This window comes from Cottoperca gobio, chromosome 16, assembly GCF_900634415.1.
Source record: "Cottoperca gobio chromosome 16, fCotGob3.1, whole genome shotgun sequence".
In the NCBI taxonomy this organism is placed as follows: Eukaryota; Metazoa; Chordata; class Actinopteri; order Perciformes; family Bovichtidae; genus Cottoperca; species Cottoperca gobio.
This window is the reverse complement of record NC_041370.1, coordinates 11783025-11798517: the sequence shown is the minus strand read 5'-3', so window position 1 is coordinate 11798517 and position 15493 is coordinate 11783025. Positions and strand designations below refer to the sequence as shown.

The window sequence follows — 15493 nt, the reverse complement described above, 5'->3', positions numbered from 1 at the left end:
GCCTTGTGAATTTGCAGAATGTGAAGTATTGCACTGCTCCTATTGTTAAATCAATCTCTTCAGTAAAATCAATATTACAATGCAGTCACAGCCCACATTGGAACAGACTTTATTTAGCAGATATTGGGGATGCAACATACAGTAGCAGCGATACAGAAGAGTCAGTGGCGTTTAGGCTTTATAGGCTGGAGGAGGGAGGTCAGGAGTCAAATTGTCCTCACCACTCACATGGTCAGCTCCTATATGGAAGAGGGAGAGGAAGACAGAAGAGACAGAAAGAGAAAAGAGAGTCAAAGAAGAATGGTACATTAAATGGTGAAAACTGTCATGATGAATATAAAGATTAGGTTGGAAAGAAAATATTACAACTGACTTTCCTTCACTAAATTAGAAAATACAAAACGCTCTTCTCAGCTATTGAAAAGAAGACATGAGACACTCTAGATGTCACACTGCTTAAATAAAGCAAATGATCTGTGAAAGTCAGTATGAGAGGCTCTGTAACTGTAATCTAAAGGCGACTTCATCTTGCTTTTTACCCTATCAAGAAAATGAACTGTGTCACTTAAACAACTCAGTTATCTGAGTGTGAGTTGTTGCTGCCATCTAGTGGGCATCATACTGCACTGATGACCTACAGAACTGTAGAAGATGTTCAGTTACTGGGGAGAAACTCTACTTGAAATTTGTCCTTTGCTCTGTCTCCTTTACTCCACCCCTCCTCCATGCACTGGCTATGACTCATTATTTTGTTCACCATCTGCCGTGTCCCTCTACCCTCTCACTCTTGCTCTCTCACCACCCCCCCCCCCCCTTCTTCCTCCTCACCATGATAGCATTCACAATGTCATTCTTGTTGTGTTTCAGCGCACGGACGGCCTTGGCTCGTGACACATTAGCCTGAGCCATCACTAGCTCAATGTCCCTCTGCTCAAGACCTCCCTCATCCACCTGAGAGAGAGAGAGAGAGAGAGAGAGAGAGAGAGAGAGAGAGAGAGAGAGAGAGAGAGAGAGAGAGAGAGAGAGAGAGAGAGAGAGAGAGAGAGGAAGTTAACAACATAATTAAAAACATTGCAGAATGCTATACTGTACTGACTTTAGTGTGATAGCTGTTCAGAAGCAATAGTTCAACAGAAAGTACCTCTTCTTCCTCCTCTTCACTCTCCTCTTTGATGGTGAGGCTGGGTGGGACAGGTGGGGCTAAGGGAGAAGAGGTCACAGGCACCTTGAATTTCTCTGCAGCTGCTTTGTGAGCCTGCTGAGATAGGTCCTCAATCTGTGAGGAGAATTGGAGAGGTTGAGAGGCAATACAGTACATGTACTACTGCTTGAATAATTTAGAAAGAAAGAAAATAAGAAACAAACAAACAAAGACTTACCTTCGCCTCTCCAAATACAATGTAAATGTCAGATGCAGGGCTTTTGAACACGTCTGGTCTGCTGATGACAAACAAGATACTCTTGGACTTCCTAATGGTGATTCTGGTCACACCGTGGACCGGCTTCAGACCAAGTTTAGACATGGCCTACATACACATGCAGCAGCAGAGAGAGTGAGGAAGAAAGACAAAATAACGCAAATTAAACACTGGTGTCATATACACTCCACTTGATTTATTCATTTATTTTTATACAGCCGGTAGTCTGACCTTGCGGGCCTTCTTCTCACTGCGGCTCTGTTTTGGTCTGTTAAGCCCTTCATCTGCAAAGGAGATAGACTGAAGGAGAAAACAAATATCAATGATTTTAATATAATAATGTATGACATGTTCATGTAGCAGTTATGCTAATGTTATCAAATTTGACCAGTTAGGCTTTCATTGCTATTTTGCTGATACCACACAGTTTTGTTCTCTCTTGCACACAGGAAGCGATGAATTTTATGTTTATACCAACAGCAGTAACTGCAATAAAAAATACAAATGTATCATAGCTCGCATTAGCCAATATGGATACATAAACTTCAGAAAAAAGATGATTTTATGCTATGACTCAAAATCATGTTTTATGTTCTTCTCAGCTTTAATTCTACCTTGATGTCAAGATCTCCTCCACATAACAAGCTTTAAAGTCTCCGGCTGTCAGTGTAAGCAAACAGTTTCTTCCTGATGAAATCACTATGTCAAGATCTTGACAAAACAAGTTATCTTTCTCAACATAATCTCAATGCAATCCCAAGGTCATAGGTTATAAATCATAATGTGTTTTAGGTATTAGAAAGTGTATTTTACTCATTTACTCTCTGGCATGCCATACTTGTTACAAAGGGGTTACTCAGTACAGGACAATATATGATGGTTTCCAATAAAGTGGCATGAACCGACTCACCTGGGGCTCTGATGGTCTCAGTGGCTCTGGCTCCTCTAGCTCCGGCACTGACCCCTCACTCTCAGACTCATTACAGGAAGCCAATATAGAGCCTATACAAACATGTATTCAACAAATATTCAAGTGCTTGTAAGTGAAGGGTACCATATCCTTATTGCCATATAAACTAATCACCATAGTAGTAGTAAGTACTAAGGGCATTAGTCACTCTATCTCATTAGTGCTATGCTGATAAAGAGTATTCATTAAAATAATAATCATCATCAGAGGATTTAATTACCCCTGGAAAAGACATTTAATCCTAACTCCATACTGTGTGATTGTTACTTTATATGCAATGCAACAACAGGGCACTCTTCATCCATGATTCAAACATTGAACTATAATATAGTTCACTGTTCAAATGTATCAATTTATATTCAAACACATGTAACTGTAGCTGTGGGTTTACTATTGCAGAAACAGATGAGAGAGATGAAAAGAGGCAGAAAGAAGGTATTAGAGGATTCTCTGTGTAGAATCGTATTTTCTATAGGGGGTCGGAAACAACTCACAATTGTTTTTGAAGGATAGGTCAAACTCTTCTGCAATGTTGTGGCTGTGGTTGACTGGACAGCCTGACGGTCTGTTGGATAATTGGTGGGCAGAGAAAGGTTGTATTTCCCGTCGAATGGATGGACCAGACTCTCTCTGCATGGCTCCATTTTTGTTTCCTGCCCCTCCTCTGGCCTGGGATCTGTGACCCCGTCGAGGCAGTCCACCATCATCCTCACTGTCTGTCTCCTCCTCAGCCAAACTGGGACCTTACACATGAATTGATCATATTTGTATTAGGAACCTCGCATTTGACTTTGTTTAAAAAATAAAATAAAATTCTGCTTACTTTTTATTGCTTAAAACCAACAGACCAAGGAGACATATTGGCCATTTTTGTTTTTTTGTTTATGATCACAACTTGTTGAGCACCATTTTACTGTTGCCAAAACTGACTAACAAAATGGATAAGGGATTCTTCAGTTTGTATTGCACTGTGCTATCAATCTAACAAGCCATAATTTCTATACTCACCTCTGCATCTGTCTTGTGTGTTCCACGGGCAACCTTGCTTGATTTGTTTGTGAGGCTGAATGTTGAGATTAGGCTGAGACTGGGGATGGAAAATTGAGTCTGGAACACATGCTGAATTTAGAGTCCCAGGGGCAGGTGAAAACGACTCCTGGGTAGGCTGGGACAGCATGGCAGTGGAGAATGATGGTGAAGAGACACTTGTGGTAGATGCAGAAAGGACAACAGTGACCTCTTGGAGGTTGTTGTTGTTGTTAGGAAGAAATTGGGAATCAGGGGCTTGTTGTGTTTTGGGGGAGGTAGAGCAAAGCGTAGGGGTGGTGTGACACATGGACAGTGAAGGCTGTTGCTGGGCTGAGATGACAGGTTGGGATTCCTGCACAGGTTTGGGCAGATCATTTTCTGGCTCTGTTGAGGCACATGGTAGAGGGGAGGATGAGGAAACAGGAGATGGTGAGGAAGACAGTGCAGTCAGAGAGTATGATATGATATCATGGGTAGGTAAGCTATGGCCAGTATCTATGTTGTTGTCATTAATATCTACTGTGATTCCTCTCTGACTATCAGATAGTGGTCTGTTATCAAGCACTTCCGGTTTCTGATGTAATTCTTGGTTCATTGCCAACACAACATTGAGGTTGTCTGGGGGTGTGGCAGAATCCATGTAGTATCCATGGCTAGGACTTCTGACCTCAGAACTGAGATTGTTATCACCCTGCATCTGTGGACCAAATTGAGCTTTTTCTGTCCTAGATGTCCTCTGTTGACAGTCCGACGATGAAGCTTCGTTGTTTGCCTTTCGGCCTTTCTTAGTTTTAGAATTGTTTGCAATTGCCCCCTTTGACCATCCATCTGCTGTGGCATTTAATGGAAAATAAGCTTTCTTTGGATCATCAACAGATTCAGGGCCAGAGTCAGCATGACCGCCTGGCTGGGATGCCCTGTTTTTGTTCTGCTTACCTCTCCTCCCTTTCTTAGCAGCAATTGGTTTATCTGTGCAAAGTTCCCCTGTGTGGGTGTGACACGCAAAGTGCTCTGGGCTATTCTGCGCAGGAGAAGTTTTTCTTTCCTTTTTTTTCTTCTTTTTCTTCTCCTCACCTCTCTTTTTTGCTTTCTCTTCTGCTTTTTCTTCCTCATCCTCTTCCCCTGAGTTACTATCAACACACTGCTGTCCTGTAAAGGCATCTTTAGTCTTTGGTTCATCAACATGTCTGTCAGACACAGGACTGACATCACCTTCTCTTTGGCCTTCAGTCTGAGGCTTCACCATCTCTGGTTCTGATTGAGAACCTCTGTTTTCCATCTTATCTTGACAAGCTTTACGTGGTTTGGATTCATTAGATTTACATTTAAGAGTAAACGAACCAAAGGATCCGTGTAGCAAAGAATAGGCTGTATTACTCTCTGGAGTAATTGTCTGACACTCTGGATTAGTATGACATCTTGACTTGGCTTTATCTGGTGAACTGAGATACTGGTTTGTTACAGCTTCGTTCATCTGAGTTTCAACTAATGACACTGAGATGCTACAGGCACCTTCCTTTGAGAAAGGGGTCTGTGTTGTCTCTGATGCCTGGTTTATGGAGCTGTCTTTTTGTTCCACTTCATCTGAAATTGTGTCAGACACTTGAGGTGGCATCTCCTCAAGTGGGATATTAGACACAGACTCTCTAACACTGACACTCACACTCTGGGGTCTCACTTCCTCTGATAGAGCATTCAGACTTCCACACATGGCTACTTCCAAAGAGTCAAAGGCAGAGTCATTGTTATTGTTAGAATTCTTCCAAGTGTCTTGTATTTGTGTGTGTGTGTTATCTCCATCATTATCTGGATTTAGATTACTGACATCATCCTCTGGGAATCTGGAGCTTCCATCCTCCCCTCCGCCTGCTTCTGAGATCTCCTCAATGGACTTCCAGCAAGCCAAGTTGGACTCAGAAGCTCCCTCTCCTACCAATTCTTCATCCGCCATCTGGTCCCTCTTTCCACACAGACTGTTGTTGTCTTCCTCATCCAGAACAGAATCCAGAACATTGTCATAATTTTCGCACACTTCACTGCTCATGTTGGGAACCACAGCTGTCTGTGTGCTTTGGCCCTCTGGGTTACACGTGAGCAGACCCTCCGTCTCTAACTCATACCTTTTCCCAAGAGACAGGGAGAGTGACTCCCCTGCTCCCCAGACACCAAATCCAGCCCCCGATCCTAATCCTAGACTGTACCCAAGCCCCATCCTGTCATCACACCACGCCCCAGCTCCAGGACGCACCTCCCTGCTCCCTCCCCTGCTGTCTGTTTCTGAGTTTTCCCTTTTAGGTGAGATGGCAAGAGGAGAGTGTGGGGATCCAACAGCTGCCAGCACACCCTCATCAGTACTAAGGGTGTTTTCTCTCAGGTTCTCCTGGGCAGAGTCCCCAGGGGTCAGGGCCAGATTGTCAGCAAGTTCTGAGATGACCTCTGGAGAGGTAGAAATAGGGATGTTGCTGGGGTTGGGACTAGGGTCTTTGGGACAGGAGAGAAGAAGAACACCTTTATTCAAGTCATTGGTGGCAGAATTAATGCTTCTACGCTCCACAATCATAGACTCAGCGGAAGGATTCCGATTCTTTTGGTCAAGCTCAATGGCAGACTCCCTGTGAATATTGGTCCTACATATTGCCTCTGCCCCTCCAGGCACATCCGATTTATTGGAGAAAAACTTTGATAATACAAGTCTACTTGCTCCTACAGCCCTGTGGCTTTCTGGCTGATAATGACGAGGCTTGATGAGCAATTTGAAAGAGTCTCTTTCTGGTTCTTCTGTGGGTTCCTCCCCTAAATAATCATTTCTCTCTTGCAAATCATCATTTTTTGTGTGGGGATTTTCCTCAGCCAATTCCGGAAGAACTGAACTGTAAAGGTCTGTCATCTCCTGTGCAGAAGCGACAGAAGAAGGAGAAACGTGGAACTCAGCAGCAGGTGGACCACAAATGACAACAGGAGTAGAGGAAAGGTTAACATTTGGGCTCATATACAGGTGTCTGGAGGACTCTGGTTGACAAGAACTTGGTTCTGAAGGACCTGATGGATTCTGGTGATCCACTGGTTTGTCTGAGCTCACTTGCGTGAGCAAAGGTTTTGTCTGAACTATTTTACTGGTAGATTCCAGTTCAGGGACTGACTGCAGTTCAAGGGATGTAGGTTCACCAGGAGCAATGGCTTCAGAAAGACAGGTGGTTTTGGGGTGATCTACAAGTTTGTCTGTGCTCAGTTGTGTGTGCAAAGGTTTAGTTTGAAGTGTTCCAATGGTAGACCCCTGTTCAGGTTCTGTTTGGACTTCAGATAGATCGTCCATTGGTGTGGGTTCTAGTGATTGTGCATGCCTCTCAGTGCTGTACAGACGTTCGTCTTCCTCCCCATTATAGGAGGCAGAATCTAATGAGTCATCTGTGTCATCTTGGAAACAGAAGGCTTCATCCAACCCCTCATTGATAGATGTCTCTGAAAGTGAATGAAGGAAAGATGCTGAGCTGTCCTCATCTATAGGATCTTCCACTGCTTTGCAATCACACTTCTTATCGCCCTCTTCCTGTTCTTTTTCTTCCTTCCCTTCTACCACTTTCACCTCTACCTTAGCTTCCTCACCTGCCTCATCATGTTTGTCACTGTCATCATGTTCATTATTTTCCTCGTCGTCATCTCTGTCAGCGGCACCATTAGCATTGCCATCCCCATCATCGCCATAATCATAATCATCATCATCATCCTCTTCATCATCATCGTCATCTTCAACATCTGCCTCCTCCTCTCCTGCTGCATAAGCATTATCATCCTTTCCCTCATTTATGTCATTACCTTCTCCTATATCATTCTCATCCTCTGTGGGGAAGAGGGTGATTTCCATTGAATCAGCCTTGAAGATAAGGCTGGTGTGGAGGGGAAAGGAGATGAGGGAGGCGGGGATCATCCTTTCCTCATCCGGTATACCATCAGCACAGGCTGCCTGGGAGAGCATGAAAGAACTTGGGCCGAACCTACCAAAGGCTCCATGACAGAAAGCATCCAGGGGGCTGATAGGTGAGTCTGGGTTAAGGCTAGACGAGGCCATGGTCACGCTCTCTGTGTCAGGAGTCAAGACAGTGGAGGGTAGTTCTGGGTGGTCATCCATCTGTCCATAATGTTCCTCTGATATACATGCCTCAAGGTGCAGTTTCAGACCTGTCTGCATGGGTCTAGAGTACTCTGCTCTCCCTCCACCAGCCTCTTCCAGTGGGCAGAGTGAGCTTTCAGATTCTCCCCCATCCTCCTGGGAGTCACTGCTACGGCTGCTACTGCTCCTTAGAGGGGATGCATCGTCAGTCACCCAGCAAGGACGACAACCTTCTCTGGAAATCTTGATCTCTTCCCCTTTTAGAGACTCTTCCTCTTCAAGGATCACTGTCCCTGTTGTACCTATCCGGGAATTCATGACAAAGCCCTCAGGATGGTACAGGCAGAAGTCTCCAGCCCTTTCCTCCTCTCGTTCTGGACCTGCTCGCCCCTTTTCCTCCCCAACTTCATCTCCAATCTCTGATAAGGAGCCAACAAAGCAAGCAGGAGCCTCTTGTGCTTCTTCTGTGAGGAGCAGGTTTGGAGAAGTGGATGGGGAGGTGGAAGATGTGTAAGAGGAGGTCCAGCTTCCTCCCTCCGCTGTGATATAAGAACCAGAGGGAGAAGTGAGAGGGGAACAGAGGTCCTCGCTGTCTGAGGGAGAGCCAGGGGAGAGTGGGCAGGCTGGAGAGCCAGGATATGAATGATGTTTAAGGTGCAAAGAACGGGAGCCCATCTTGATTGGGGTGGAAGGGGCAGTATAATACAGGTCAGGGTCAAGAGATGAGGGCACACCCACTCGTAGAGGGTCAACAGCATATGCTGGCTCAGAGAAGGACAAAGCAACTGGACATGCCAGCTCAGAAAAAGAAAGGGAAGGCACTTCATCTTGAGAAAGGGTTTGACCCTCTTCCTGGTTGTCTTTCAAACTGTCATCTGTTGTGATTGGCTCTGGGAAGGAGGAGGAAGGGAATAGGGGGTTCTGAAAAGGGGAAGGGAGTGAGGTTGGGGGCTGCACAGGTTCTTTTTGCTGTTCCTGCTGTTTTGGGGGGATTTGGGCTTGGTTTTCCTCTTTGCTGGTTTCCAGCCGGGTCTCTTTTGCTTGTGACCGAGGTATGCCTGGCAAAGGGATAGCCTGACCACTATTGACAACAAAGGGTTTCCTTTTCTGGATCTCCGTTGTTTTGAGCAGTGTCTCTTGACCCATCACCACCCTTGTGTCAATGGTCTGCGGCTCTTGATAGTCACTCTCCACCTCAGAACCAGTAAGGACCTGGAATAAAAAAAACAATAAAATGTGTATGGTAGCGTATCTGCTGTAAAGTTGCAAACATGCTCATACATACAAAACACACACCTTGATTCTCTCCATCTTAACAGGGACATGGCGGCCACATGGTCCATGACCACCTAACTTGCCAGACAGTCTGGGTGTGTTGCGATGGTCAGAGCCTTCAGGTTGAGGTCTTAGAGTACCAGATGAGCTAGGTGTTGCATGAAATAGTCGTGGTCCAAATGGAGAGGTGCATGCTGGAAGTAGCTTCTGAGGAGTACTGGGAGAAGGGCTAGAACCACTGTCACTAGGGGAGGAGCCACTGTCACTAGGGGTGGAGTGAGTAGACGGGTGTCTGGTCATGTCTGAAAAACAGATAAAGCATTGCAAAAAGACCATTTTAAATAAAGGAAAGAAGCAATTGCATTTACTTTTTTGAATCAAGGATTTATGTAAGGGTTCAATTTGGACTGTAGTAAGGAGTTAATAAAGGAGGGAAATCAATTCAATTTGACTAAATTATCTCAGTAACATGATATGATGTGGAAGGCATTGCCTACTTTATTGTGCAATAATAGACATTGTATCTCTTTTAATTGAACTGTACTCTTCTTCTCCCACACTCAGAGAAATATTTAAAAAATGTCATTAAACTGTTAGTCAGTAGATTAACTGAATACCTCTCAGCTATGTGTGTTACTCTGACACTGCAAGACAGAAAACAAAGACTTTTTTGAAAAGTGTTGGAAACTGATTAATCCTGTCTGTAGTCTTCCACTATAAGGATGGACTCAAAACGTGGAAGATGAAAACAATGCTACTCTACATACACTACAGTATCTTACTCTAACTCTCCAAGTTTCTTTGTCTCTCTTTCTTTTTCTGTATCAACATGCACAATTGCACAATTAGCCAGAGGCAAAAGCAACTGTCGTTGAATTACAGTGTTCTCTGTCCTCTTTTCCTACTGGACCATGCTATCATCTTTATAACTGTCATGAGAAATGGAGAATCACTGAGATGAAATGACAGAATGAATATAAGAAAAGGGGTCAGGGGTGAGTGGAGGGAGTCTTGTGTAAGCAGGGGAAAACAAATGGAGGAAGAAGATGGAATAAAAGAACGTATTCTTCGTTCGTTTCAGTTCTACTGCTGATCTTAAGTGTTGTGTCAGATTGATGACCATAACACAAAGCTATACATTCACTGAAATATCCCTGAAAGACAGAGGAAACAGAACCTTTATTTGCTCTTAACTGGGCCATTGCCACTGTGACCTCAATCCACATACTGATTGGCCATTATTGCATATATATATATATAGTTCTATATATATAGCCACAAACACACACCTGGTAAATGGACTGCATTTATAAAATGCTTTTCCAATCTTTGCAATCACTCAAAGTGCTTTACAACACATGTCAGTATTCACTCAGTCACACACATTCAGTCAGTTCCATGCAAGGTGCGCATCAGCTCGTCAGTAGTGATAACCATTCACACATACTCACACATCGTTGGCCATGCCATCGGGAGCAATTTGGGGTTCAGTATCTTGCCCAAGGACACTTCGACATGCTGACTGGGGATCAAACCACCGACCCTCTGACCTCTGGACGACCACTCTACCTCCTGAGCCACCACCGCCCAGATATCACTTACTAATTCACTCTCTGTTCTGTATCCACTCCTTTGTCTCACTCCCTCAAAATTCCTCTCTAAACCATGTTCTTATCCTCTCTGCAGTCCTCTTTTATACATGAATATATATATATAGTTGCCTTGTTTCACTTTCAGTTGTGACTCTAAGCTCCCTTCTCTCGCCTTCATGTTCTTTTTTCTCTGTACATAGTATATCTCCTCCCTTGCTGCTCTTCTGCCCTGATGTGGTGGTGGCAGATGCAATCATCAGCACTTAGCAGCCCTGCCTGATTGCTGCCCCAATAATAGGCTGTAGGTGTGTTTGTTTTGCTTGCTGAGTCATACATCAGAGACTAAAACCTGCCACAAATCAAAAAAGATGCACAGGTAAGCATGTACAAAAGCCAACAGCTGCTCTACACTTACATGTACAACGCAGTCTAATACGGTTAATGGATGATTGTTTCCTCCTGCATGGCCTAATAAAAAGGCATCTAGCTTCAGTGACTATATGCACAGACGAGCAACAAATAATGAATAGCCTATATCGGACTGAAAGAAAATCAAGCAAAACAACAACTACATTGAACATATTCAGAAATACTGTATCTTTCTCCCTTATATGCTTAGCATTGGAATCACACGTAAAGACTGCACACTGTTGGAGCTACTGTTTTGCTAGGCTGCTAAAGAGCCAGTGATAAGGATATTTATCTGCTAGCATAATTGTGAAAAGTCTCCATCTTTTAGCTGCAGATTCATTGCTACAAATATAATGTGGATGTCTGCCTCTCTTCCCCTCCCTGGCCAAGCCTGCAATTCTCCTCTGGGAGGATGCAGTGAAATTGAGCCCCCGGCTTGCTGTACAAGGAGCAGGCCGCAGCAAGCTGAGCAGACTGGAGCTGCGTCACAGAGGCTGCAGCGCTGGCCTGTCAGCCCCAAGAGGAGCCTCTATTTCAACTACTGCTCAGATTGAGCCTTGAAGAAGAGACACCCCAATAGTCTCATTTGCTTCTTTGTCTTTCTTCATAACATCCCCCTCCTTTTAGTCTTAATCAATCCTCTAACCTCTCCTTTTTAATCAAGTAAGTGCCAGAAAACTAGTTGTAACTAGAGCATCGGACAAAACTCTCTCCTCCTTCCCCTCCCAAGATTCAGGCCAAGAAAGCTTAAAATAATTCCAAGCCTAAGAAAAGATCAGGCCAATGATGATTTCCAAAAAAGCAAGCCACTATAAAGTATTTTCAGCAAAGAGGAAGCAGTGAGTGCCTCTAAAAGCCAATAGCAAGGTTATCCATCATAACTGTCATATGTTTACAACAGTGTGAACTTTATATTGTGTGCAATAACTGTAAGCGACACATTATCTATTCCTATCCCTCTCCCTACTCTAATTTCTATTTAATTACTTATTTCATGATTTCACAACGTCAGATACATGAGCAATAACTGACAAGATTAGTAACAAAAGCTCTTGCGCTTGTGTGTTTGTGTGCTCCTACAGAGTGCTGCCATGCTGCTGTGTCATGTTCCTGCTAAGGCTGGGGGAAGGGACTGCTCGCAAATTTGCTGGGTAAATGTTGATGATGTTGACGTAGATAGGGTGGCGCCGAGGCTAAAGATGGGGTAGCAGGACGAGGGAGAGGGGCAAGGAGGCCATGTTTAGGGTGGAGGCAGATGGGCCTAGGGTTCTGATGAGGATGGGTACTAGAGGGAGGGCATTTAGACTCAGTCATTTAGATGAGAGGTTTTTTGTTAATAGAGATTTAGTGATGAGAAATGCATAGAGTTGGGCTGGGATTCTGGGGTGGAGGCTCAGGGAGGATGCTAATCGCTGAGAGCTTGGAGGGGACAACATGCGGTTTAGTGAGCAGGCTAACATGCAGCTGAATCACAGCTTACTCAGACTGCACATGTCAACAGACGAACAGAAATGACCACACAGGGCAGTTTCAAGCAGATAGTGTTTACCTAACAGTCTCTCACACTTTCACCAGCCCACTAGTCTTTATTTATCTGCCATGCTTTCTATCATGCTAGCTCTCCCCCTCTCTCCCCTCCTGCACCAATCTATGTAACACTATCTACTTGCTCTACATTAATCCTCTCTCCTCAAATTACATCCTTGTCTCTCTCTTCAATTGCATCTACCTTCCAAATACAGTCATTCACCATCCCCAACCCCAGATGTCTTACCTGGTCCAGGGAGCCCCGTCTCCTCAGCTCCCTGCTCTGGATGTTTGTCGGTGGGGACAGATCTGTGAGAGCTCTCACCCGGCATTCTTCTCGCTGGCTCTCTTTGGTTCTGACGCAACAATAAACCATACAGCCAGAACAGACAAGGTGAACAGGGAGAGGGAGTGAGAGAGTGAGAGTGTAGAGGGAGAAAGAAGGAGGGGAGGGGGGACCTGAATGCTCAGCGACCCAACACTCAGATCTTCCCTGCAGCACGTGTCTGTCTATGTGTGTGTGTTTGTGTGTGAGACAGAATGAGTGAGAGTGAGAGATGGAGTATACACTGGTCTCTCTCTATATGTGGTGCAGCACAGTGATGCTGCTGTTGTGGGCGTGTGTTTTAGAGCCTCATGATCCAGATCATCTGAATATCCAGTACGTGTGTGTGTAGATTCTGAGAGAGAGCTGCAGTATCCTCTCTTGATGCCCAATTCCTGCTCCTCTCCCCCCCCCCCCCCCCCCCCCCCCCCTTACACCCTTCCTCCCTGTATCTCTCTCTCTCTCTTCTCTGCCCCTCCTTCTCTCTCTATGACTGGATCTTGGGGGATGATGTCAGCAGATTTCTACTGCTCTCTCAGTGCTGCCCTCAACCTTGAAGGAAAGGACCAGTACTGCAAAAACAAGAGGAAAATGGAGAAATCAAGCAAGGGAGGGTGATTAAAGGAAAACAAAACCAACAGGGTGAAAGAGAAACAGAAAATACAGAAAATTAAAAGGGCTGAAACAATACCTAAAAGTATACTGCTAATTATGCCATCTGCCTCCTGCTCCGATTGCATCCCTGAGAAACAAACAAGGAGACATTTCCCCCGAGGGCAAGCTATATCATCTGTTTCTGCTCTCCATCACCTCTCCAGCACTCTCTAATGTTTTTCTCTACTTTTATAGATAAAAAGTGAGGGGGAAAATACACAGAACAGAGATGGGGCGATAGCACTAAGCCAAATGATCAGCAATTGTAGTTTCAACCTGAAACTTCCCATAATAGATTTGCCAGCTCAGCAGAAGTGCTGCTTTATTGAATAATGTCTAATAGCCTCTGTGCAACCCGTTTGACCTCAACAAATACAGCTGCTGATAGATTCATAGCCAAAAAGTAAAAGGTGCATGTAAGTTCTCAACTTACATCATCATCTCAATTGTAGCTGTCTATCAGTCAGAGGCAGAGCAGGAACAATTAATTTTACCAATATCTTGTGTTTTAGATTAAAACACTATATTTGATGTATTGAGTAGTAATAACACTTCCATTGCTTTATTAAGGAGGAGAATAGCTGCACTTACACACTGGTAACGTATCAGACAAGAGACATTACGACCAGAGAGTTCAATAGCTGTATATATAAATATATATATATATAATCTATATCTATGATATATTATAATATATTATATATATATATATATATATTATATATATAATATATATTATATATATATAGATATAATATATAATATAATATAATATATATATATAAATATATATATAACACTAACACATATAGCATGATTAATATATATATAATATTATATATAGATATATATATATATATATAATATATATGTATATATTATATATATTATATTTATATATATATATATATATATATATATATAATATATAACACATAATATTATATTTATATATTAAATATATATATATAATATTTGTTTTGAACTACTACATGATAAACTATCATGTAATCAATGAACCTTGGGGATAATATATATTATTACATATATAATATATATATATATATATATAATAATGTATATTATATATTATTATACATATATATTATATATTATTACATATATAATATATATATATATTCCATTATATATATATATAATAATATATAATATATATATATATATATATATATATATATATATATATATATAATATATATATGTATCTATATTCCATTATATATATATATATATATATATATATATATATATATATATATATATATATATATATTATATTATATATATAATAATATATAATACATATATATCCCCAAGGCCCCTTGATTACATGAGTTTATCAGAGTAGCAAAAAACGTTCACGTTTGTTCCGGTTACCTCATTTCCAGATCTGGCTTTCTAATATTCTTTGGCTCACTCTCAGTTGAACTCCTTTTCTCTCCTCTGCCCTGGCTTTCATTTGCCAGTCTTCTTCCCTTTGCCATTTAACAGCCTCTGATGTCAGAGGGCTGCTGCTGCTCATGATGTTGTGTAAGCAGTTTCAGGTTGTGTTTTACCCTTCATAATAATGTTGTTGCTCTTAAACAAGCATGCACATTAACACACTAAAGATTCAGCGAGAAATGTAAAGATCACATTTAACAGAGGACTCAATCGAACATGTACACTTTTATCCCTCACCCAAACTTGCTATATTTAGTGATTTTAACATTACATTACATTACAGGTCATTTAGCAGACGCTTTTATCCAGAGCGACTTACATTGAACTAAGTACAGGGACAGTCTCCCTGGAGCAACTCAGGGTTAAGTTCCTTGCTCAGGGGTGCTATGGTGGCAGCCTGGTATTGAACTCCCAACCTTCTAGTGTTTTGTTTGGAAGGCGTACCACTAGGCCATCACCACCCAGCTTTGAGCTAATATATAGTAAATAAAATACAACCAAGCAGACAGAAAACAAGCTCTCATCAACCGTGCTCTATGCTGATACAATAAATGTTTGTTAATATTACTGAGGTACTCACACACACACCAGTACACCAGAGAGGTTTGCCACTAACAGTTACATGTAAAATTAAGCATACCCTATCTGAATACCACACCAAATACAACAGACTGCAACAGTCCCCGGACTGTACGTGCCCTATTAAAATCGTGCACATCA

General features: G+C 42.6%; 1 protein-coding gene across 1 annotated transcript; it reads right to left on the bottom strand.

Moving 5' to 3' along the window:
* Positions 1 to 92: 92 nt before the first annotated feature.
* Positions 93 to 12952, bottom strand: nacad (NAC alpha domain containing). The gene is made up of 10 exons (XM_029450801.1): positions 12578 to 12952; positions 8822 to 9102; positions 3397 to 8737; positions 2883 to 3131; positions 2329 to 2420; positions 1650 to 1718; positions 1380 to 1526; positions 1142 to 1276; positions 829 to 951; positions 93 to 239 (listed from the first exon to the last, which is right to left on the bottom strand). Exons 1-10 carry the CDS (start codon positions 12660 to 12662, stop codon positions 225 to 227), a joined length of 6537 nt encoding a protein of 2178 aa, XP_029306661.1. The 5' UTR covers positions 12663 to 12952; the 3' UTR covers positions 93 to 224.
* Between the last annotated feature and the right edge of the window lie 2541 nt (positions 12953 to 15493).

What these genes read in the sequence shown, in the direction of transcription:
- nacad (XM_029450801.1), bottom strand. Translation starts at nt 12,662, where the DNA reads ATGCCGGGTGAGAGCTCTCACAGATCTGTCCCCACCGACAAACATCCA. An exon ending in TTAAGATGGAGAGAATCAAG is followed by an intron (nt 8,738 to 8,821) that starts GTGTGTGTTTTG and finishes TTTTTATTCCAG; the next exon opens with GTCCTTACTGGTTCTGAGGT. An exon ending in TGAGACCATCAGAGCCCCAG is followed by an intron (nt 1,719 to 2,328) that starts GTGAGTCGGTTC and finishes TTTCTCCTTCAG; the next exon opens with TCTATCTCCTTTGCAGATGA.